The sequence below is a fragment of the Talpa europaea genome (assembly GCF_964194135.1).
Source record: "Talpa europaea genome assembly, chromosome: 10".
Lineage (NCBI taxonomy): Eukaryota > Metazoa > Chordata > Mammalia > Eulipotyphla > Talpidae > Talpa > Talpa europaea.
The window spans coordinates 111,816,569-111,842,090 of NC_140077.1; the positions used below are offsets into that span (position 1 = coordinate 111,816,569).

General features: G+C 44.2%; 1 protein-coding gene across 1 annotated transcript; it reads left to right on the forward strand.

Moving 5' to 3' along the window:
• On the forward strand, nt 1-24,079 carry MGAT4D (MGAT4 family member D; the record flags this gene model as incomplete). Its single annotated transcript, XM_084245602.1, has 10 exons — nt 1-211; nt 9,672-9,803; nt 11,135-11,268; nt 13,761-13,807; nt 16,539-16,652; nt 18,440-18,515; nt 19,749-19,863; nt 20,082-20,212; nt 21,378-21,485; nt 24,059-24,079. 10 exons carry the CDS (start codon nt 1-3, stop codon nt 24,077-24,079), a joined length of 1,089 nt encoding a protein of 362 aa, XP_084101728.1.
• Nucleotides 24,080-25,522: the final 1,443 nt, after the last annotated feature.

Consider the following 25,522-nt stretch of genomic DNA (forward strand, 5'->3'; position numbering starts at 1 on the left):
ATGGCCTCAACCGCCGCGAGCGCGCGGGCCGGGGTCCGCGGCCAACGGTGCGGGGCCGTCGCTGGGACCCGCGACGCTGGGGCGCAGGGGCGCGCTCCCCGCTGCCGCCCGGCCCCCTCCATGAGGACCCGGCGGGGGCGCCTGCTGGTGGCGCTCGGCGCCCTCCTGCTCGGCGGCTGCGGCTTCTGGGTCTCCAGGATGCCGCGGCCCGGTAAGCGGGGGCTCCCCGCGCCGTCCCGGCTGCCCCGGGTTGCTGCGGGCCGGGTCGGGAAGAAGGGGCGCTGCGGCGGGGCCTGCTCCCTCGCCCGGGGGCTCTCCAGAGGCAGCGCCCCGCCCCCCGCCCCCGCCCCGCGGCGGTTAAGCCGCAACAGGCGCCCCGGGGCTCCGGCCGTGACCCGGCCCGGCGCGCGCTGGCGGATCGGCCGCGGGGACCCGGGCCCTGCCCTGACCGCGGGCGGGGCCGCCCCGAGCGCCGGGGTCCGTCTGCGCCCGGCTCTCCCCGCGTCTCCGCCCGGGGCTCCCAGAACCGCGAGCACGGACGGCGGGTCTCCAAGGACCCCGCGCGCGCGGCGCCGTCTTTCCTCTGCGTGGCCCGCGCGGTGTCCCCAGCTGCACCTCCCACCTCCCGAAGCTGGAAAGGGGGGCGAAGCGGGAGAGGCACCCGGATCGAGCAGAGAAGGCCTTGGGCGCCTGGCCCTCACCCGGGGCCCAGGGTGGCCTCACCGGGTAGAGCGCGCCCCGGGGCGCTCTGTGGGGTGCCAGGTTAGCAGGAAAAAATAGAAGTTGTCCGGTTCCATTTGGATTTCAGGTCACGAATCTTTTTAGTATAAAAATTGTGGGGAATAGAGGAACACATAAAAAAAATTGAAATTGAAATTTAACTGTTTCCTGTGTTTCCTCTAGTTGTCCGCAGTGGAACATTTTGGCTTTCTCAGAGTTGAAGTTTGAATTTAAGGCTTAGGAATCTTGGGAAACAGCCCAGTGTTCCAAGAGTGCCCCCAGGTGGTTTGGGTTAATTTCGCCCTTCTTGAACACGTTCAGGACTGAAGAGGCTCAGTGTGGAGGATCACGTTTGGAAGTGGCTACGTTTTCGACTTCTCCTAGTAATAATTTTGCCACGCGCACACAATACCAACATTCCACCCATTTGTCTCAAAGATTGGAGATATATATTTGATTTGTACGACTACACTTTAGTCATTTTATGCATTTTCTCTCTTCACTTTCTATAAAGAACATTATCCAAATTATTGACTTTGGAACAATAGTGAACACTTGCATGACCAAAAAAAAAAAAAATGGTTACTTGTAAGTAGAAAGCAAACGGTGAACTTTTGATGGTAATTTTGAAAGCAGCTTAGAGTGGGTACCTCAGAAGATGTTTTAATAAGAAACTGTAGCCTTTGAGATACTTAAAATCATGTAGGTGTGTAATACGGGGAAAGGCTGTGGTTCTGCTAATCATATGTGTGTTCTGCGCGTCCATATGTGTCCACTGCTGTTGTTCCAGTGCAGAAGGGCGCTGCTGCGGCTCTTGGGGACGCCCCATCCTTAACAGAGGGGTCTAATAGGCTTTCCATTGCTGTGTCTGCTTCTGTGAAACTTTGCTCCAAAGCCCTTCAGAAGTCAACCCCAGATAACTGTACATCAGCAAAAGAAAACAGACTCCATTTGGGTTTGCAAAACTCTGATCTGTGGTTGTAATTCTTGTCAATGAAAGCTGGAGACTATTTAATGGGTATGAATACATGAATAATACATTTAAATAATACATTCAAGTGGTCTGCCATGCCATTTCTCTCTTTCTACCCCTGAGAGAATGCATGGCTTCCCCTTCTATGCCTCACCACGTCACACATCTGCATTTGTCCCCCTTCCTAGTCTGGAATGCCCTGCCCTACCCTATCCTGCGCTCTGCTGTGTGGCAAACTTGTCTTCATTTTCAAGTTCTCAAATATTTCCTATTTTCCAAACGCTTTCCGATCCTCCCCCATTCCTCAGGCCCTCAGGCCTCCTTACGAATTAATCAGGGCCTCCCCTGGTGGTGCAGGCGGTTGAGCAAGGCGCTGTGAAGCTGTCCCCAGCCTCTGCAGCGCCAGTTCTATCCCTGCTGGACAGCGAGGGTTTCACATGGCGCGGCAGACCTCTCCTGTCTCGCCCGCTGCTCCCCTCAGCAGTGTATTTCATCAGTCTGCCTGTTCTGCAGCCCCACTCTGTCTCTGGTGAATCCTCTCATGCTCCCTCGCATCTGGCCTGTACCCTGGTTCTTGTATAAATAAATCTTTAAAAAAAAAGAATTAATCATTAAGAATTACTCCTGCCCCCCTTTGCATATGGCACTTGGGGGATGATTCCACTTGGGCCTTTATATTATAACAAGTTGTTTAAATCTACGCTCCTTTCCTGCGCCACTTGCCACCTGACTGTCAGTTAATTTAGAGCAGGACCTGACTTAATCCCTGTTTTTTTCACCTGTCACAGGGCACCGTGACGATATGTATTAAATGGAAAGAAAAGTGACTCTCAACTTGCTTCTCCTTAGGGGAGGTCTTTAGCCAATGAAATAGGGTGGAAAAGTCAGGTCACTGCCATGCTCTATAGGACTTTGCATATAAGGCAAGTCTTTTGGATTCTATTCAGTAAGCATCAAGGGAACCATTTAGGCTTCAAGCAGTATTTCCAGAAGATTAATTGTGAATTGGAGGTGAGAGACCAATTAAGAGGCAATTATAATAGTGCAGCTGGCAGCAATAAAGGCCTGAACTATGGCACAGTCAATGATGAGAAAAGATTAAACAATTACAGAGGTCTGTACCAATGCTTCCAAGTTTAATATGCATACCAATCACCTGTGAATCGTATAAAACTACAGGGATGAGGCCTGAGATCCTGCATTTCTCTTTTTTTTTAAGATTTATTTATGGATACAAGAGTTGGGGAATAGGCCAGAGGTTCCGGGGGAGGGGTGAGAGGATTCACCAGAGACAGAGTGGGGAGCAGAATAGGCAGATTGACTGATAAACACTGCTAAGGGGAGCAGCTGGTGAGATAGGAGAGGTCTGCTGTGCCATGTGGGTCAGCTCCCTGGCCAGGGATTGAACTTGTGCTCCAGAGGCTGCGGATAGCTTTATAGTGCTGAGACTTACCCCCTTGCGCCACAGGGGAGGCCCCGATCTTGCATTTCTAATAAACTCACAGCTGGTGCGCCATCAACCCCATTGTCCAATATGTCCAATACGGAGGGCGTGGTGCGTATACACAATGGAATATTACTCGGCTGTAAAACGATCTGCTGTTAGCAGCAACGTGGCTGGACCTGCAGGAGATGATGCCAAAATGGCAAATGTCAGAATGAGAAAGACAAATACCATGTGAGTCACTCATCTGTGCAAGATGAGACTATAAGAACAGAACAGTGGTTACTAGAAGGGAAGGGGGGAAGTCAGGTGGGGAAATCAAGCAAAAGGGGGTGCAGCATGGACTTTGGTGACCTTCAGATGGTCTAGCAGGTGTTGATTTATAAGGACATGCACTTGAAATTTATGCTCTGTTAAAGTCATATGTTACTGCAGTTAAAAAAATTGTTTTAAATTGTATGATTTTGACAAGGCTTCTTTTCACTATTCCTTTAAGATTTAGCACCTGAATTAAGATGGGCTGTAGGTGTAAAAATGCACACAGAATTTGGAATACATAGTACAAGAAAAACAATGTCAGCTATTCCATTAATTATTTTTCTTTCTGTTGATTACCTGTTGAAGAGATATTTTGGAAAAGAACAGAGACTGGATTGAATAAAATATTTTCTTTATAATGGCTTAATTGCTTTAAAAATTATGTTTCTTGCAGTAACGTTGAATACAACACTATTTTTTTAGGGCTATGTATAGTTTCATACCTCTCTATGTTGTTTTACCTTTTTTAATGTGGCTGCTAGAAAACTCAGAATTACGGATGTGATTTGCATTTTCTCTCTCCTGGAGCTCAGGGCCTCGTGCCTGCCATGAGAGCAAAGCTCAGTGATTCTTGGGGGGGGGGCCCTGGGCCCCTGGGTCTGGGTGGGAGCCTCACCGCCATTGTGCACGGCGCACACGCAGGTTTTTGTATTTGTTTTCACAATTCCACCACAGTTGACTCCAAACATTGGATTATTATTTCAAACCTTTGTGAAAACAATTTTATAACATTCATCCTCACAAAGCACCTGTGTGGGTTTGCAAGTAATAAAAAGATTTTAACTAGAATATCAATGAATTGAAGAATAGTTAAGAATGTGCAAGGCGCAGATCTAAGACTAGAGGTCCCACCTTGTAGCATTTCTGTGTGGTTGTTTCTGCAAATACTTCTTCCCCTAGAGAAAACCCTTTCTTTTTGTGTTTACAAAATGGCTCCCTCTGGGAGTGGCTTGCATTGTGGAAACCCGGACTGTTGCATCACCCATAACACATCAGCTCCAAGCACGGGATTCCTTTCACAGAGAACATTAGGAGGGATCCCTGATAACCTAGGGCTGCACTCCGTGAACAACATCCATGTAAAAAATTCGTAAGCGTCCTCAGAGAGCATCCACTCTGAATGTGCAAGGGTTATCCGGGGTAGGGCAGCTCTTTGATTAAGGCATGACCCAGGCTGCAAATCACCCATCGGTGCCCACCCGATGAGCCCTTCACTCCTACTGTGTTTTTTCAGTCAATCAGATGTCCCTGTGGGAGCTCATGGCCAGGCACAGCTGCAGGCACTGGGAACTGAGCGCTCAGGAAAGGCAAAGTTCTTGCTGAGCTCAAGTGTACATTCTAGAGCTCTGGAGAGAGACATGAAGAGACTAAACACATAAGAAGTCACGTAGTGGTGAGGGATTTAGAACGTGAGAGGATGAAGGGAGAGAGGACGCGGGGTTTCTCCTAGGATGGCAAGCGAAGCATCTCCAGGGACGGCTGCCAGGTCAGTGTCTGGCTGTGGGGCTGGCCATTCTGTGCTGAGAAATTTGCCAGAACCAAAGCCCTCAGGTGGGAGAGCAGTACCTGCCAGCTCAGCTAGGAGGCCCAGGAAGCAGGAGCTGAGGCCCAGGCTGTGGGCCTTCCTCTTGGGAAGAGACCTTGGTTGTTTCTCTGTGTGTGATGAGACATCCCTGCAGAGTCTGGGACGAGGGAATGGTATTATCCAATTTTTGTCACCACTATACACAGTTGTGTTTGTAAAAGGTGGAGACACTAAATGTTTCAACCCAAATGCATCATATGGCTTTTTTACCTTAATTAAAAAAAAATCCGTCTGTAATTTATTGACTTCCAAGCTGTTCATTTATCTTTTATTCCACCTAAAATCATTAGTCAATTTCTATGCTTTCCCTGCTAATTTTTTTTAAATAATAAATTTTATTTTTAAATTCCCCCATACAATTGCAAACGCCCCGTTCTGACCCCAATCCTTCCCCTCCCGCCCTCCACCCTTTTCCCTGCTAATTGAACAGAATTTTTTCATAGCCTTGTGTCTCTAGCCAATTTTTTGGTATATATTTTGTTATTTGACTCAATGACAAAGAATTGTTTTGTTTTCATCATAGGTTATACCTTTTTCAGTACAAAATGAACCAGTTTATTTTGGCATAAGGCCTTTTCCCGGCATTACTGTGTCTGACATTTAATTATTAAAGTTAGAGGGAAGAGGGGAGGTTAAGTAAAAGTCCCCAACCACATACAACAGAACATTTATAGCGGTTATTTTCAGGTGATGGGATTGCAATGTACTTTTTTCTTTTTCTGTCTTTATCTAAAATTTTAACCCATGTATTGCTTCTCTAATCAGCTGTTCAACTATCTTAACAAAGCAACCAAGGTGGGAAGCTACATTATTCTCCTTTTCTCTAGGCCATTTCGCAGTTCCTTTGTATCGCTTAGAAGGCAACTTCAGTTGTGTTAACAGGTACCCACCTGGCACCTGATTTGACCTTTGAATAATGAACTGGGGTGGAGCTTCTGTTCCCTAACCTCATTTGAGGTGCTGGGTTCCATCCATCTTGTGACTCCATCTCTGGGGTATTGCCTTCATTTGCACAATCCAGGCCAGGTCACGCCTGTCCACACTCTCCCAGAGGACGGGTGAAAAGAGCAAGGGAGATACACCCTTTCCTCTGAGTGTGGGGCCCATGGTGCATCCAGCTTCTCCTAGGCTGCATTGGATACGACTTGACACCATGGTCATTTAACAGCAAGGCTCCTGAGGAGTCAGGTGGGAGTGGCAGCCTGAAGGTTCTACCTCTGGGAGGTGGAAGGAGGATCAGCAGGTGATTAGGCCATTGGCCAGACCTTGTAGGTGCAGAGGCTTCGGTAGTAGGATTCTCTCCCATCTCACAGTGGAAGTTGCTTACAGAAAAAAGGCAGGAGAGCCGTGAAGAGAGATAAAGCCACGCATGAATGATTACAGAGAACAGTTTCCCTTCTGTCTGTCTCTTTTGTGATCCTTTTAAGACTCCAGCTAAACTCCATCCTCCTGCTTTCCTAGAAAGCAATTTCATATTTTTCAAGCTTTCCGTAATTTGTTCTCCACCCTCATTCTCAGCTGATGACTGCGCTCCCCTTTTCACTGAGAAATAGAAGCAATAAGAGAGGTTCCCTGTAGCCCGTGATCAATGGAAAGCCTGACTTAGTTGGGCTGGTGCCCCGTGTTTACGGGTGACCCGTCTCATTATTGAAGCCGTGACCTGTGCGTCCATCCAGCACTCCCTACACCCCAGCCCCCAGCCCATCCCCTCTCATCCACTTTCACACACATCATCAGTTTTTCCCTTTTTCCTGGATGAGATGCGTCAGCATATAGACATACTGTCTCTTGCCCATCCTGAAAAGAAAAATAAAGAATTCTCTCTCTCCTCCCACTTCCCATTCTGCTGACTTTGCTGCTCTCCTCCCCCCTCTTACAGCAAACCTCCCCCAAAAGGCTGTGCTGTCCACTCCCTAGGCCCTCTCCTCTGGTCCTCTCCCAGACCTCCTCCACTTGTGCTCCCTCCCCATCACCCCATCAGAAGCACCTGCTCCCCCATCACCAGGACTGTGCAGTGCTGAAGTCATGGTGCTTTTTTGGCAAGAATGAAATTATTTCATAATGTTTTGTTTTTTAAAAAATCACTTTTACATCATTATTCTTCTGCAAGGTTGTTTTCCTGACTGTGTTGTATGCCACTGGTACATGGATAAAGAGTAATCCATTGATAATGATCATGGTAGACACCTAACATGGCATAAGCACATTAGCACATTACATATTGCATCTTTTTTAAAAAAGATTTATTTATTTATGCATACAAGAGCGGGGGTACAGGCCAGAGGTGGGAGGGGGTGAGAGGATTCACCAGAGATGGATTGGGGAGCAGAAAAGGCAGATTGATGGAAGTACACTGCTGAGGGGAGCAGTGGGCGAGTAGGAGAGGTCTGCTGAGCCATGTGGGTTGCTCCCTGGCCGGCCAGGGGATCAAACTCGTGCTGCAGTGGCTGCAGACAGCTTCATAGGTTGTGTCCTAACCCCTTACACCACCAGGGAGGCCCCTATATATTACATCTTAGTAGCTTCTCTGAGGCAAGATTCTTCTATATCCCTGTAAGCAAGAGGGAACAGAAGCCAGCTAAAATTAAATAGCTTTCCCAAGATTATACGAATATCAAGTGGCAAAACTAGGTTTCAGTTATACATGATTTAACACAAGAACGACTAGGAGCTCTTCAAAATATATTCTGTAATTTATTCAACATTTCTTATTCTTGAGCACTTCGATTGTTCCTGACTTACAATGATAAAATTGCTCCCTGTGTTGAGCATTCTTGATTTGTTTACTTATTTATACAAGCGCTGGGGTACAGTCAGAAGCGCGGGAGGGTAAGAGAATTCACCAGAGCCAGAGCGGGGAGCAGAACAGGCAGACTGACGAAGTACACTGCTGAGGGGAGCAGTGGGCAGCAAGAGAGGTCTGCGCACCATGTGGCACCCTTGCTGGGCGGCTGGGAATCCAACCAGCGCTGCAGAGGCTGCAGGCAGCTTTGCAACCCAGCACTCAACCGCTGCGCCACCACCGGGGAGGGCCTGTGTTGAGCATTCTTAAGAGTCAACTCAGTGTACCTATCTATGGTGATTTTCTTGATCTTAGCCAAAAGGCCAAGAAACAATATGGTCATTTTCGCTAGATAAATTCTTTTCCAAATTTTTGGTTTCTCCAATGATAAAACTAGTGCATATGCAGAATGGAAGATTTGGGAAAACACAGACATGCACAACATAAGCAAAAACCCTCGAAAGCCCACCTTCAGGATAGTTCTGCTTGAACATTTACTGTTCGTATCTAGCACTCTGTACACACATATGGTGCTTGTTATAGCTATATTGAAACGTATCTTTTACACATTGTATATTACAGAAAATTGTGTGATACCATTGCCACATGCACAAACATACACATTATGTTGTATTTGCAGGTAATCAATTAACTCTTTGGAGGAAACGTACTTTGGAATTTGAGGAAAATATGCACTTCTTAAAAAACAAAACTGAAAATAACTTCCAAGAATTGATGAAAACCTTGACAATAATGTACAATCAAAGTCCACAGAGAGAAGATCTACCAGTAAATACAGGTTTGTGTGGGATGGTGGGTTTGTTTTATGTTTTGTTTTTAGACCCGTAGGGTTTATGCCTTCTGATTTCAGGCATATCTCCCTGGTGCAAAAATCAGGTAGGAGACATGACTGCTGCCCTTCTGCTCTCCCCCACTCTGAAACCATCTTCCTTTCTGTTTCTGTGGGTTGCATCACCCGCCATACCCACCCTGTAGGTGCAGCCAGAGTGTGAGCATCAGCTCTTGCTTCCATATCAGCCCTTCAGCATCCTGTGATTCCTCACCCCGTGTGACCCCCACAGGTCTGCCGGCCTTTGTCAGCACCATCTCCATCACCCTGGGCAGGCCTCAGGTTTCACCTGCACAATGCTGACACATACCTGTCTTCTCTCTACAGTCCTGTCCCCACCTGTCTCTTCTCACCGGAGCCTGTGCAGAGGTTCCCCAGCCTATGCATCAGCCTTCATGGCTCCCCATTTTTCCAGGATAAAAAGTCCTGCCTCCTATTCCCGCTTTGTCATCAGATTCCTAACCCTTCACCCCTGACAACCTGGTTAGGGATCTTTTGATTTCATCCATGTATCCATTTTTTCTGTAATGCCACACTGTCTTGTGTTAAAATTGGGTAGGATGAGATCTCCAACTTTGTTCTTTTTCAAAATTGCAGTGGCAAATTCAAGTGGGTGGTGCAGATGGAGTCTCTACGTGTTGAGGGGCTAAAAAAACAAATAATGAAGATGTAGATGTTAATGATGTGACATTAATTATAGGAGAAGACTGGACCACTGTAGTGTGTTTTTCTTGTACTTCTCCCTTTGGGACTGATATTTCTATTTCTTCTAGTTGTGTAGCTCATGGTGCTAAATTTAGCTATTTTTAAATAAATACAAATAATCTCTGAACCTTTTCTCATAGGCTTATGAATTTGGTAATTTACATTTCATAATATTTCTCATATTGAAATTAAATCTGTGAATTAATGTATTAACCCTCATTTAAGAAAAATTATACCAAAGGGAGAAATATCCCTATGGTCATGAACTCAACCCCTATTTTCTCTCTTTTTCAGCTGTGAAGAATATACTGGATAAGAATAAAACAGTACCCAATACATTTGAAGTCTTAAAGTTGGTTTTCCCTCATCTAAGGAAAGTAGGCAGAATTTATCCTGACGTAATAATTGGCAAAGAGAGAGCAGGAGGTAAGAAAACTTGGAGTTGGAAAATCAAATGCAGATGCTTTGCTCTTTGTTGTGTTTTTTTTTTTTTTTTGTCCCTCAAATTTTATTGATTTGCCTCTCTACTTTGGGGAACAAGCTTTTAAATTTTGAATGCAATCCATTAAATGATACTTAGATTGATACATAGATCCCAGGTCTATCTGGCATTAATTTGGATTACTCGAAGTCAGCATATTGTTTGCCAGAAAAAATATAGCTCACTCCACATTTAAAATTGAATTCTGTTTTAACATAGGTGCTTTGAAATTCAGAAGTCAGTATAAGTCAAACTTCTCAGAAGCATCTGCTAAGAGCTTGGCAACTCTTTCTTTCCTCCCTTGGTTCTGGCTGATCTGTTCTTAAGTAGTTATCTTCCTCTCTCCCCAAATTTTTGGGGAACCACGTCAACAAAAGCTTTTCAGGCCATGGGGTGTTTTGAGCTAAGCATAGAAGGATGACTTCAGTTCAGCAGGTATTTTTTTTAAGATTGATTTATTTATGCATATGAGAACTGGGGTACAGGCCAGAGATATGGGGAGGGTGAAAGGATTCACCAGAGACAGAGTGGAGAACAGAACAGGCGGACTGATGGAAATCCACTGCTGAGGGGAGCAGCTGGGGAGACAGGAGAGGTCTGCTACGCCATATGGGTTAGCTCCCTGGCCGTGCTGCAGTGGCTGGTGATAGCTTCATAGTGCTAAGACTTAATCCCTTGCACCACCAGGGAAACCCCAAGTTCAGCAGGTATTCAAGAAGAGGAAAAGCATTGGAGTCAGAAGCAAGTCTACCAGGGTGAATGTCAGGCCACCACCTGGCCATGCGGTGAGCTGGTCTCTCAGGAGGCAGCAATCGGCCACCCACAGGCCTCGTTTGTCTGCCCTGAAATACAGAAATTACTCCATATATTGTTTCACAAATGAAAATATTTCATAGTGTTTTTCCTATATTGTGTCCCAGCATCTCTTCAGGAAGAAAAATAGAGCACCAGCCAGTTGATGTTTCACACCCATATAGCTGAAAACACTCGGAAATGGAGTGACTGGTTTTCTTGGTCCAGCCACTGAGATCCTACCCCCGGGGAATGTCTTAGCATGGATGTAACACATCTACTAGCAGGACTCCACAGAGGGGACTTCCGCAAACCAAAAATAAAAAATGTGATAAATATTAGCAGTGCTTGGGGTGATGTTCATAATATTGTTTCAAACGCTCTTTGTCTGGCCCCACGGCCACCCCAGTGGGCTTAGGCAGTAGCGCTGAATTGAGTTTCTCCTGGGGGTTGAAATGATGGGTCTGTGTCACTGTGTCTGCAGTTTCTTTTGCGCTGGGTATTCCCACTGTGAACAGAGGAGATCGCGGGTACCTGAAGCAAACCCTGACCTCGCTCATTTCCAGGATGACTCTCTCAGAGCAGAAGGACTCCGTGGTGATCGTCTCCATTGCCGACGTACGTATGACAAGCACATGGCTGTCTGCTCCTCCCTCACCTCCAAGTACCCTTCCTAAAGGCCATCCTGAATTTTTAGAAGGCTATTTAGAATTTTTCTCATCGATTTAAAAAAATGCAATTCAAAGATGCCTTTTCTTTTTTTTTTTTTTGGATAGCACCCAATAGACTTGTCAGCCACTCTCAAGAAGGAATGAAATATGTAACTCTAAACAGAAAGCAATAATGGTTCCATGTGGAGAAATAAGATTGCATTGTTAAGTGTGTTCACGGAGTCCCTCCTACCACATAGCAAGGAAATTAGAGTCATAAACACAACGCCATGGTTGATGCTGCGTGAGAAAACCCGCCCAGCCCAGTAAAAGGTTGGCATGGGAATCAAGAGACGATTTACATCAAGTCACAGTACCATTCATTGAGGGGCCCCTACCTATATCTGAGTGGTTGTAGGTGATTTTTATCTGAATTATTTATAACCAGCATTACATCTGTGAAGCAGGCATTACTGTCCTGACCTCTGGAGCTTAAAGAAAATGAGTAACTTGTCTGATAACTAGATCAGATTCGATTCTACCCTTCTCTCATGTACCCATAGTTTTCCCTTTTGCCTCTGAGGCCACATCAAACTCTAATGGTCTATGTAAATAAGACCTTTTGGAGGGGAATTTGGTGATATCTACCTCATTTTCAGTATGTATATCCATCACATCAGGAATAATCCTGACAAGATGATAAGGCAAGAATTTCAAAATAATAAAAATATGACAGGGGGCCTCCCCCGGTTGAGCGCTGGGTTGCGAAGCTGTCCGCAGCCTCTGCAGCACTGGTTGGATCCCCGGCCGCCGGGCGAGGGTCCCACCTGGGCGCAGACCTCTCCTGTCACCCGCTGCTCCCCTCAGCAGTGTACTTCTTCAGTTTGCCTGTTCTGCTCCCCATTCTGGCGCTGGTGAATTCTCTCACCCTCCCGTGCTTCTGACTGTAACCAGTGCTTGTATAAATAAATAAATACTTTAAAAAAATAAATAAAAATATGACAGGATCGCCTGGTAGTCAAGAACACAGATTCAGGATCTAAGTCACTGAGATTCGAGTGCCAGCTTCTCCTCCTCTTGGCTTGTGAACTTGAGCAATTTACTTCTCTTTGCTTCACTTCCTTACCTGTGAGATAGTGATGCTAATATTCCCTGTATTGTAGGGTTGCTTCGGCAATTAGATTAGCTCAGGAAGATGCGTGACTCGCAGTGTTCAGCAAGCAATTATTACAGAGATTTTCGGTGCACTTCTGACATCTCCAGACAACCAACATATCCATTCAGAAGAGGCCAATGAAAGACTTCTCTTTCCATTGTAAACACCTGTAACCCCTGGAAGGCGAATGAGTATCTATAGTCAGTGACATAAAACGATGTGCATATTATATTGCTGAGTGAGAAAAGCTGTAAAGCATCACATCTACCACAATAGTGTATGTAAAATGTGACAAAGATGAAAGTAGAAAGGATGAAAAAATGACATACAGAAAGAAAAAAGAGAATGAGCAAACTTTGGAAAAATGGTCTCCAAAACATACATAAGGTTATCCAGAATTAGAGAGAGCATTTTCCTCCTTCCTTTCTTTTTCCTTATTGTTAGAATTTCCAGTAAGAAACTTATCTTTGAATTCCCCCTCCCCCCAAAAAATCTCAAGCCACAGGGAACTAGAAAAACATAAAAAGGCTAAACAATCATTGTCTCTAAGTTTAATTCTTAACTTTGGTGGCCTGTGCATAATCTCCACTTTTGCCACAAATGCTGTGTTACATGTTACAGTCTTTATTTTTTGGCCACTCACACAAGGAACATCTACCTAAAGTGTCTGAACCAATAATAAAATATTGTTGGACAAATTTTAAAATTTTGAGTGGAATATAGAATGCTTAATTAAAAAGTATAACGTTAGTACTGTTGATGTTTCAGTGTTTTAACAAAGAGCTGGTGATTCAGTTTATGACTCTCTCCAGAACCTTAAGTACCATAATAGATGCACCTGCATCATAATTGAGATTTTTAAACAAACATCTAACTAGATGCAGTCAGAGTTGCCAAGGTACTGCTCAAATTTTACCCTAGAACTGTCCTTGTTCAAAGTAATTTCATATTATTGGGGAAATGCAGTCTAGCTTTTGGAGTAAACTTCCTAGCAGATGATTCTTGTAAGATTAAGACATTTACAAAAAGAACCATTCTTTGAAATAAACCAGTCATCTTCAGGAAACAAGGTTTTCTGCTACATGAGATTTTGCATATTAATTTTTGAGTGTTAGTTATGTGTGGTGATATCTCATACTGAGACTAAGGGAGAATGAGATATTTTAAATTCTTCCTACAAAGTGGAAACACTAAAAAATATTCGGACGTAATTACCTTCTGTACCTAGATTTACAGGTGGCAAAAATGTTTGTAGTAAAACCATAAGGCACACTTAGTTTCACATATTTTTTTCTCTTTTTTAGAGTAATGAAGATTATTTTAAATCTGTTGTTGACATGATTACAAAAAAGTAAGTACCACTTAATAAATGTTAGCACAGTTGCTCTTTCATTTTTCTGCCCCACCTTGTTTCATCCAATTATGTGATCATTTTTGTTAGTGATCATGTCCTTTCTTTAATGTACTTTTTAATTTTACATATTTTTTACATCATTTTTCATTTTTGCACAATGTATGCATTTTCATCTTGGTTATAGTCCCCACACAATTCCCACCCCCCTTGTTTGATCCTACTCCCTCCTCTCTCTCCCCCCTGTAGTGTGTCTCTGGTTTACAGTTGCTTGCTGATTTTGATTTTTACTTTGTTATAGTCTTTTTTCCTGGTCCCTTATTTACGGTTTTCTAATTCCTGCTATGAGTGAGACCATCCGGTATTTTTCTTTTTCTTTCTGGCTTATTTCACTGAGCATGATCCCTCCCAGCTCCATCTACATTGCTGATGATGTTCTTTTTAACGCGGTTCTCTATTCCGAAAGAACCTGTCATGCCAGTTGTGACAGATGTATCTTAATCATGTCCCCTAACTATGTAGGGGAAATGACATTAAAATTAAAATTCTTATCTTCATACTATTATTTTTATAATATCTATTCTCCATGAAGTCCATTGCCTCTGCGAGAAGCCAACCAGTTTCTTTTTAAGACATTCTTGGGTTTCTTTCTGCAAGAAGTTTCGTTCACTTCTGCTTGTAGTTTCCCTCTGGGAGAAGCAGCGCTCCCTGGGGAACCAGCCTGACATTGTTTACCAGTTGAGATGCTGCGGCTCTAACAGGTCCAGGTTCACACCCAGCCAGTCTTCCCATTCGCCGTGTTCACGGGGACAGTTCAACCAGCTTGAAAGCACACAGCGAGGAACAAGCGCTGTCTTCATGGCGGGAAGGAGCCAGGGGATTTCACTCTACCTGTGGGGAGCAAGAAGGACTTTCTGGAGAGGTTAACAAATCGATCTTAGTTTAAAGCTATAAATAAACATTCCTCGGGCAGATGAAAGGAGAAAGGGAGCGTCTGGGAGACAAAACTGCTTCAGAAGGCAGAAAGGTCCAAGAGAGGGAGCATGATAGATTTTTTTTTATGAGTATGTTAACCTAAAAATAAAACGAAGAAATGAGAGGCAAGCATGTATTTGGGATTAAAGAGCTACAATTCAGGTAGAGACCTAAATTAAATTAAAGAGCTACACAGTTTCAGGTAGAGGCCTAAAATGTGCCCGCAAGAAGGGATAACAGTTGGGGGGTGGGGGGGTTTTACAGGGAGAAAGGAAAAATAGAAGTGGTTAAAGAGAAGGTTCAGTAGCATTTACGTGCTTAACCTCTTCCCGGCTGTACATCATCAGTCACTGATACCGTCCTCTGGCAAAAGTCCACAACCACCAGGCCACGGGCCCAGGATGTCCCTTCTCCTGGCAGGTTCACGTTTGCTGTTTGGCCCAGTCCAAGGGTCTTGGGCCCAACACAAGCAGTGGCCTCAGGACCACTCTGACCCTCATTGAAAATGACTTATGTCTGTTTCTCACAAACATGTCCTGGAACACAGGTGCTGGGCTTGGGTCAGTGGGAGATAAGGCAGGCCAGCATGGGATCATGGAGAGCTAAGGAATATGCTCTTTCTGTAAAGACATCTTCTGTAAGCTGGATCTAGTCAACTGACAAGTTTGGCAATTATTCAGTTAATATGCCGTAATGACTCAAATGTGAGCAGTTGTGGGGGACTGATGTTATTTAACTAGAGCTTGGTGATTGAAATTATTTCACAGTGGAGTTGTGCAAAGCACAAGCTGCCTGTTTCGTGCATAATTGACTTCAGGGATATAAAACTCTACGCCGCTTTTTCACCTAATAGTATAAAATAAACAATGACTTGAGGCATTAACATTTTAATAAGCACTGCTATACCTAAATGTAAATCTTAAAGTCATACTCTCTGCCTCTACAGGAAAACCATTTAAAATGTTCTACCTGGCCTCCTACCCTTTACCTTAATGGCACAAGTCATACCTTGCAGCTCTTGTGTGCAGTATCATAGCTATTTGATGATTCCCTAGTGGTATATAGATATTAAATTTTAAAAATAAAGATTCTAAAGAGCATACATCGTCCTCCAATGAGTTGTGAGCAAAAGTCGCACTTCATACTAGCTGGCCATTGCCATTCAGGAGGACTTTATTAAGCTCAAAATTAGGCCCTTAAAAAAACTAGCTAATCTTGCTCTTTTGCAGTTACCATATTATCCTGACTCAGTCATTCCATTGTCTTGCATCTGTCAGAGTACATATCTGATTATAAACTTTAAAAAATCAAAGTACTTATGTGATTTTTATGTGAGGAAATCAGTTTTGTATATGTTGATTTTTTTTATATACCCATCACTAATTCACAAAAGAAATACTCTGGCTAAAAAATATGAATTTTGTGAGGTTGATTTGTATCAACATGTGAAATAATTCAAATCAAAAGCAAGGCTACTAGACAGGAGGAAATAGAGGGAAGAGTCAGTGGGGAGGAGCCCCAGCAGACTGTGGTGGAGAACTGTGGGCACCTTGGGGGAGGGTGTGGCCAGCACCTGAGAAGACGTGATCCTGTGCATCTGACTCACGGCATTTTGTGAACCAGTGTTACCTCAATTAAAAAAAAGTTTTTTATATAAAAAATATTATGTGGCCATGCATAAGGAATTCTCTTTAAGTGTTTATTATTTTGGGAATCAAATATTCAATTACCATCCTCCCTTCACTTCTATTTATAGATTCAAACAGCAACTACAGTCTGGATCTTTGGAGGTCATTTCGATACCTGCCCTTTTTTATCCGAGCACGTTACATGCCATGCCGTCAACCAAGGACTCGCACAAATTAGAGAGGTAACACATTAGAAAATAGTATCCTTGAAGCTCTAGCTTCTCCTGATGAAATGGGAGAATCCACTGTCTACACAACTGCCAGCCCCTGTTGGCTTCTTGGCTTTGTGTTGAGTGACATCGTGGGTGGCATGAATTCAGCCACTTGGAGCATTTACACCACGGGGATAGGCGGGAGCTACAGTCAGGGCTCCTCTGCTCTGGCCCCAAGAGCTCAGTTGTTCAGCTTGTTCAGCACACCACCACTGGTCTGTGTTCAGGTTTTCAGACAGCCGTTGGCAAACGTGTAATGAAGGGAAAAAGAGAGCCTGGGTTATAAACCATTACCCTGGCTTCCAGCCTCACTCTCCTGTTTGCTGATCATCCTAGGCAGGTAATTTAACCTTTTTTCCCTTGGTTTCCACAACTTTCCAGTGTGTAATAAAATTTACATTACACTTGTGAAAATAAAAATGTTAGTATTTTTTAAAGAGTTTTGAGAAATTACAATCTCTTTCTGCAGAAAAAAAGATTATCATCGATTGGTTGTAAAAGTGGTAGGTAGCATAAGAAACATAACATGATGGTTCCGCAAAACTTAAACGGACAGACATCATATTTCAGAGAAAGGTGTTATCTCAGGAAACTTTTTTAAAATAAGTTTTTATTGTGGAGACATTGGTTTACACCTTTACACAGGTTTCAGTGTCCAACATGATAACTGACATCAGTATACTATACATCATGATCGCCAGGAAAAGCCTAGCAACAGGAAACCTGTAAGCTCTGTTTTGTTTTAAAATAATACATGGTCAGAATCTGGGAATCTTCTAACGGTTTTGTTTTGCTTTTACTTGGTCACCCGCATTATAACCAGTCTTAAAGCTGGGAGATGGGCGATGTCGTAGATCCTGTTTTTCCTTCTGCCCTTTATGTCTCTGTCAGTGTTTCCTGTTTGAGCTCTCTCCCCACATGGTTCCACTCATCACCTCTGCTCCCGTTCCTCAGCCTGGGATTTGGATCAGGCCTTTAAAGCCTATTTGCTTTTCTGAACCCTGTCCTGGCCTCCCCTCCAGGCTGTAACAAAAGAATCCTTCTCCACACTGTAACAGAAGAATCCTTTTTTCCAGTGAGCTCAAGTCCAAGGTTCCCTGCCTGTCCCCTCATGGTCTGGTGCCTGCCAGCTTCTCGCCACCACCTTCTCTTCCATCAGCTATATCTGTTCTGGACCTGAGGCCACGTGCTCTAGGACAGGTTTGGGCGTTTGCCCCACTGAGTCTCAGCACTGGAAGTCCGCTGCCTCCTGCCCCATGCTCCCCATCTCAGTGGAAGTCACCGTTGCCATTATTCTCTATGGCACTTGTCTCTTGGTTCCAATTATACTGTTTTCCCACCATTTCATAATAGACTAGAAGACACAGCAGGGCAAGAACTGCCTCATACGCTTCCCTTTGTGTCTTCAGAACACAGCCTTACTAGCTGAGGATTAAATTGAACTTTCCACGTACTTTCATTTGAACAACGCCTAAGATCAGTGAGAATATTTACTTTATTATATAGATCAGAAGCAAACTAACGAAAACATAAAATTTTATTTTATTGCTGTTTTAGTGATGGTAGACACGGTCCACTGAACAAAGATGAAAAACTTCTTAGTACAACTTTTTAGTATAACCTGCTCAGTTTTAGTTAATGTGGAGAGCATTCTATATTAGTAGAGTATATTTGAAAGTTTGTTATTTTAATGACTGGAATGTATTTATAAATAGAAATGAAATGATAATGACAGATATAAACATTTTATTATTTAGATGGCGAAGCAAACAAGTATTGGATTTTTGTTTTTTGATGCTATATGCCCAACCCAAGGCCATGTATTATCTACAGGTGAGACCTTGACATATACATAATTTCAAGTGAGAGTATTATGTTCTCCCATCCTCCTTCGATTTCTTACTTCCTCTTGTCTTATTGCACCTTTCTTTATACTCAGAAAACACTCATTATGTGAAAAGGCCAACAGGAAGCTAAAAAATGATTATATCTCAGTCTTGCAGAAGAAATTACAGTTACCAGAGGTCTAGAAAGAAATTCTCAAATTATAATAGAAATGGCACCACCTACATTTCTCTGCACACAGCTTATTAAGCAGACATATTTTGAGCACTTGTCTTGGCTACCCCATGCTGCCTCACATTTTATGGGTAACTCAGTTCCATAGTACCTCACTGTGTTTGTAGAATAGGTCAATTAAATGGAACTTGTACTTCATAAATTCCTGGGTATTGTCAAACAGGTTGGTAAATAATGGTAGCGTTGCCAACAGTAAGTGCCTCCTTCAGTCTGTGAGTCGATGTGCAGCTGTGAGAAAGAGCTTGCAGACTATCCTTGGAGAACAGAGGGAGTTAGAAAAAGGCCTGAGGCAAGATGCTCCCTTGAAGTGTATCCCTTGTACTGGAGGAAAAAGGAAAATCCTTTTCCGCCCCTAGGTCATGACAGTGCAGTGGAAGGGCAGAGCGGCCACGTCCTCTCCCAGGTAGAGACAGTGCAGTTCTGTTTTGTGCTCTGGCCTGGTGCCTGCTGATGTCCACATTTTTCTGAACGACTTAGGGGCCTCCTTACTCAATAGATTACACATAACATACATTAAGTAAAAAAAAGAAAATTCTATTTATAGTGCCCCACCACTTCCCCTCCACTGTGGAGAACTGGGGGGATTTCTTCGCACCATCACTGTCTCCACCTGGGTGTGGGTGACAGGGACTGTTCCCTCTGTCACCTCTCTGCCAGCAAACATCAAGCAGTAGAACACAGCGCCTGTCGCCCGAGCCTAGGGCCAGCTAGTTCCTGACCAGACATGGAGGTATTTGTGAGGATGAAAATGGATGCAGATAAAGAGACACTTCCAAAGACGATTTAGATTGGATGACGCTTATTAGTCTTTAGGAAAGAGCAGATAATCCCTGGTTTCAGAATCTGAAAGTAAAAATTAAGTAACCTAAATACTCACAGTAAATTGAACTAAAAATAAAATTACCTCATAAGAACATATTTTCAGTGTATTCTGAATTATTTAATGGATGCACGAAAGGTGCTAATGCCTTTTTGCTTTATTTCCAGCTAGAAGATGATATCATAGCTAAAAAGATGTACCTTACAAAAATCACAGATTTTGTACATAATATCTCCTCAAATAACTGGCTTTATATTGAGTTTTCAGTTCTTGGGTTCATAGGTAAGCAACGGATCTATTTCTAATAGTAATCATTAATACTAAAGCACACAAACTATTTTGCTTTTTTTGCTACAACTTCATTAAGTTTACTTCTAAGGGAGAGGATATATTTAATTTTATTTTTGTTCTTTTCCTGAATGACAAATTATATATAGAGGTTATGATATATGATGTAAACACTCAAGGCTTATTTGGACTTGTTTACTTTTTCTCCATAGGAAAGCTATTTAAATCTGAGGACTTAATTGATTTTGTGCGGTTTTTTTTAATGTTCTACAAAGATAAACCTATAGACTTGCTCTTGGGGGACATTTTTCAGGTAAAGATGTGTAATCCAGGAGAAATGCCTGTGAGTATATTTTTACTTTGTAAATACTATTTTAAGAAAATATTATCTTTCTAATTAACTAGAATTTGTTTACCTAACTAAATTTGATGAATGCATGAATTTTTTTACTTCCCATGTTCTAAATTTTTATTGACTCTTATTCCTACTAAATGAAGTAATGAGAGGCCAAAGATGCAGTGAAAAGTGGAAAAAAAGGACTGTGAACAAACTGTAAAAATTAATAATAAAAAATAAAATAAAATAGAAGGTATAAATCCAAGCATTAATTAATTCTATCAATTAATTACTTTACAATTATAAAAATAATCCTTTCACACAATATTTTCTTATATGTCCGTACTGAGTACAAATGCATTTAAATAAAGCTGCTATTGAGGACTCTTTATATAAATTTGAGATGTGTTTGTATGAGTTTTCTGTGTATACAGCATATAAAAGAATTCTCAAATCAATCAGAACTTCAAGTATTTGTTTTTAATAGGAGTAGTGTCACAGTCACCTTTCTTCTTTTTGCTTTTAAAGAGATTATCAATTTTCCTTCCCATGTTGTATAATCATTAAGTATATTATCAGCTCTTTATTTATGATATACATTTTTATTGAGGTAACATTAGGTTACAACACAATGTATGATTTGGAGGTATAGGATCACCCCCACCAACACACCCATAATAATCCTCCACCATGGCCCACTGTGCTAATCAGATACATTTTACTATTTAAGAAGAAATTGAGGAGGATATAATTCAGCATCGGAATTAATCAGTGAATATAGGAAGAGAAAGTATAATGTATAAGAAATAGAGAGACAGGAAAATACTAATAACTTCATTTGTATTATGAGAATAAAAAGAGGAGAGGAAAATTATAGCTTATACAGCTTTAGCCTGATTTCCTAAAGGAAAATTATATATACTTATCACATATATATGTCATATATACACAATCACACATATGTATATCATATATATAATGATCTAAAACCCTTAAAAATTGTCTTTTTTATTATTTGTATGAAAAATACTGGAAATTAAATGTTTTATTTAAATTTTAAAATATTCCTGTAAAACTCTGGCAAAACAAAAATTTCTGCCATCAATAAATGCAATAAAAAGGTATTAGAGCTTTAATGGAAGATTGCTATTCCTTTTAATTTCTCCCCCAGGAAAAATGTTCAGAACGAAATAAGCAAATTCGTATTCGATATAAACCTTCTCTTTTCCAGCATGTGGGTATACAGTCATCGTTGCCTGGAAAAGAACAATATCTCAAAGTAAGATTTGGAAATTTAACTTGAGTAATTATGCAATGTTTCCTGAACATGTCAGATACTGTTTAGAACAGCAGTGATGAGGACGTGAGAGAGTCCGTCTCACATGGCGCCTGTCGCAGTGGGGATGGGGGGGGTCTTCTCTGACCCCCATTACTTATCACCTGTCAGGTAGAAAAATCCAGCCTGGATACACTTCTTTACCCAACCGTTCCCAGCTGTGCTGTTCAAATAATAAAACTAAAAAGGTGTTTTGAAAGTCATAATAAAATTCACTATTTTAGTCTAAATTTCAAAATTATACAACAGGAATATTTAAAAAATTAAATGCCCCTATTATTGAAATTAATTATAGCAACATTCTTTTTTCCAGGCCACTGTATTCCAGATGAAGAAAAATTCAGCATCGTTTCTTTTTAGTCATTCTTGAATTTTTCATCATTTTTGGAAACAATGGTCCTTTCCGTCTACTTAGCACCTTGGTGGGGTAGAAGCAGCAAAGACCTCACAGGGTCAATATACCTTGATTTCACTTGGGGTGACCCCAGGACTGTATACATGACAAGGGACAAACCCTCCTGCTCCTCCCAGTGGAGCTTAAATTAGTTGACAGAGGCGTTTCCACACTGCACACAGCAATGCAGACTCAGCCCTTAGTGTCTCCTAAATGTTAGCTCCAGCTCATGAGGTGAAATTCAAGATTAACATTTGAATTTAAATGAAGTATTTATTGAACCAAAGAAGCAGCTAGAATACAAATGGGTAATTTACGAATATTCAAGAATTAACACCTTCAAGCTACATAGAACAGTTGCAGATAATGCAAAAGGAGATGGGACTGTATTTTCTATTTGTTGGTGCTTTTCTTCCACTAAATTTTTTGGCAGATAAGCTATCTCGACCTGACCTTTGTAAATTCATGAAAGATTTAGTAGAATGTACATCCGCTTATTCGTATTTTGAGGTTATAATCTTAGCTTTTTTTTTCTCCTTATACTTCATACCACAGAGTAGATAAAATTAACAATTTAATGATGTCTATTGTAATTATATTTTAATTTTTTTTAATTTGAACAGGATATTTATTATTAGGAGTTTCATAATTCTAACACCTTCTAAAAACATGATCAGAAGTTCATTCTTTGGAAAAAATGGCATAACAAGGATTAAACTATTCCCAACTTTCTTCATAGTGGATAAGAAACTATGATCATATTTTTATAAATAAACATTCAATAATAAAGCAGTAAGTATGAGACTTGATACAAATATATAGAAAATTACTAAATATTTCTTAATCTTGTTGTACTTTTAGCACTATGTTCTGTGTACATTTTAGTTTTATATAGCGTTTTCCCTATTGAAAACAATTTCTGGGAAATAATGAACCAGCCATTTGATAAGATTGGGGGTATTTTGTCTTTTTATTTTATTTTTTTAATGTTTATTGAGGTAATGTTGATTTACAACACTGTAACTATTTTTAGGGGTATGGATTCACACCTTTACAAATATAAGTTATCCCTCTACACCCATCAAGACCTTGAGCTGTTTAGATGTTTCCAAACTGGCCAATATTCTGTGTTAGAAGGACCAATTAGAATTTCCGTTTCCCCTTTTATCCTACACTGTAGAATGGACAAAGAGTTTAGACAGTGGAGCCGAGACTGCAGTTTCATTCTTACCAGAAGATGGATGAACCTTAGACATTGTGCTGGATGACCAAGGCCAGATGCAGAAGACTGTCTGCTTTCTGGTTCTGTTTGTAGGACGTGCTAGAAAAGGGAGCTCTTCATGCCCCGTTATGATTTTAATTTGCACTGAACGATGACCTTTTCATGCGGTGTGTGGATATGTGAACATGCATGTATGCTCATAGGTGTATTTTTATTAAGAGTATCTTTCTCATGACATAAACATCTTTCGTGAAGTGCTTATTCAAGTATTTGCCTATTTTAATTTTTTGAGAAGCCTCCGCACTGTCTCCTCTGGGGGCTGGACCAGTCTACATACCCAACAGCAAACAGGGATCCTGTGTCCAGGTGTCCTCTCCGACACCAGCTGTTTATGGGCTTTTTGAGAGAAGCCATTCTCACAGGTGTGAGCTGATCCCTCATGGTGATTTTGATTTGCATTTCCCAGATGATGATGAGCATTTTTTTTCATGTGGCTGCTGGCCATCTGTGTGTCTCCTCTGAAGTGTCTACGTACATGCCTGTTTTTTGATTGGGTGGTTTTGTTGAGCTGTGTGAGTCCTTGGTCATCTTGGCGATCAGCCCTTTGTCGGATGTACGATGCGCAGTTATTTTCTCCTGTTCAGGAGGGTGTCTTTTCATTTGGTGGTTTTCATTCACTGTGCAGAAGTTTTTTTAATATGGTGGAGCCCCATTTTTGCATCCAGATTTTGAGTCACAGCTGGAATACATCTCTCCCAGGCTTCAGAGAGTCACCTGTATGTTGTTTTGGTACTTGCATATTTTCATTTTTATTCAGGTTTCCTTTGCGGTTTACTTTTGTAGAGATCGAGGGGTTGATGTATCGCCTTTAGCTCAAATCCCCCATTAAAATTTTCACAGCTTCTTCGGGACCGGCTCTGAGTGGACATGCAGAGGCCGTGCTCGAGCAGGTCACGCGTCTCTGCTGTATGCCGCGGAACCGTGTTTAATAACACAGGTTGGAAAGACTGAAGAAGAGCATCAAGGGGATGATGCTGTTCCGAAGCGCTCAGATAAAAATTTGCAACCCCCCCTTTTTCCCAATAAACAAAGCACTCCCCAAACACGCTTCTGAAGTGTCCAAGGTCTAGAATCGGAGCCTTGGGACGGGCGCGGTGTGGGAAGCGCCCGGCGAGCCGCCGTCGGGCGGGGACCCCCGAGCGCCCCGGCCGGCCCGCGACCCCCCCCCCCCCCCCGAGGAATCGGAGGCCGAAAGTTTGTCCCCCGCTGCACCTGCGAGGCGGCGCGCCGGGCCCAGAGTCGAGGCTCGCGTGACGGACAAACAGCAGAGGCCGCGCGAGCCGCGCCCCGGGCCGACAGCGGGTGGTTCGCGCCGCGCGGCGCCTGCACCCCCGGCGCGCGGCTGGGGGGGGGGGGACCCGCGTCCTCGGGGTGACCGGGGCTGGCCGCGGGCGCGGAGCCCAGACATGCGGACGAGTCTCACGAAAGCCGTTTCGGCGGGAAGAACAGGTCCTGCAGCGCGTGAACCCGAACACGCGCCGGCACGCGCCCCCCAAAACAGGGGCCTGCCCGGCGGGAGCTCCGCGGCCATTCGGGGCCCCGGGCGCGGGCCGGGAGGGGTGGCGGCAGGGCGCAGGGGCGGGGTCCCGGGTCGGGGTGCGGGGGGGTCGGAGGGGGGCGAGGGGCCCGGCGGGGGGCTGGTGGGGGTCCGGCGGGGGGCGGCCGGGCCCGGCGGGGGCTGGTGGGGGGAGGCGGGGACCGGCGGGGGGCCTGGGGGGGTCCGGCGCGGGGGGCGCGCGGGGGGCGGGGCTCGTTCGCGGCCGTTGCGCCCCGGCTCGGGCGCGCGCCCGGCCCCCGCGCCCCCCCGGCGCTCGCGCAGGCGCAGTTGGCAGCGGCTGGGCGGCCGCGGCGCTGGGCTGAGACGCCGCCGGGGGAGCGGCCGGACACCTGCGCCGCCGCCGCGGGACGGGCCCGCCGGACAGGTGCGTGGCGGGGGGCGCCGGCCGCGTCTCCGCCCCGCCCGGCCGCGCCCCTCGCCTCGCCTCGCCGCCCGGGGCCGGGGGTCGGGGGGCCGCGGGCGGGCCGGGGGGCGGGGGCTCCGCGCCGGGTCGACTCGACGGGCGCCCGGGGCGCTCTGCCGCCTGCCGCGCCGGGGCCGCCCGGGCCCCTCCGCGCCCTCCCCGGGCCGGGGCGTCGGGTCCGTTACTCCGGTCGTTGCGCGTCCGCCCCGGGGCGCGCGCCCGAGGCCGGCGGCGGGGCCGGGGCGCGCCCGAGCGCTGCTCCCCGCGCGGCTGCTCGCCCCGAGGCCGTGGGGACCCGCCGCCGTCGGGGGCGCGGCCGGCTGGGGGGCGGGGGGGGCGGGTC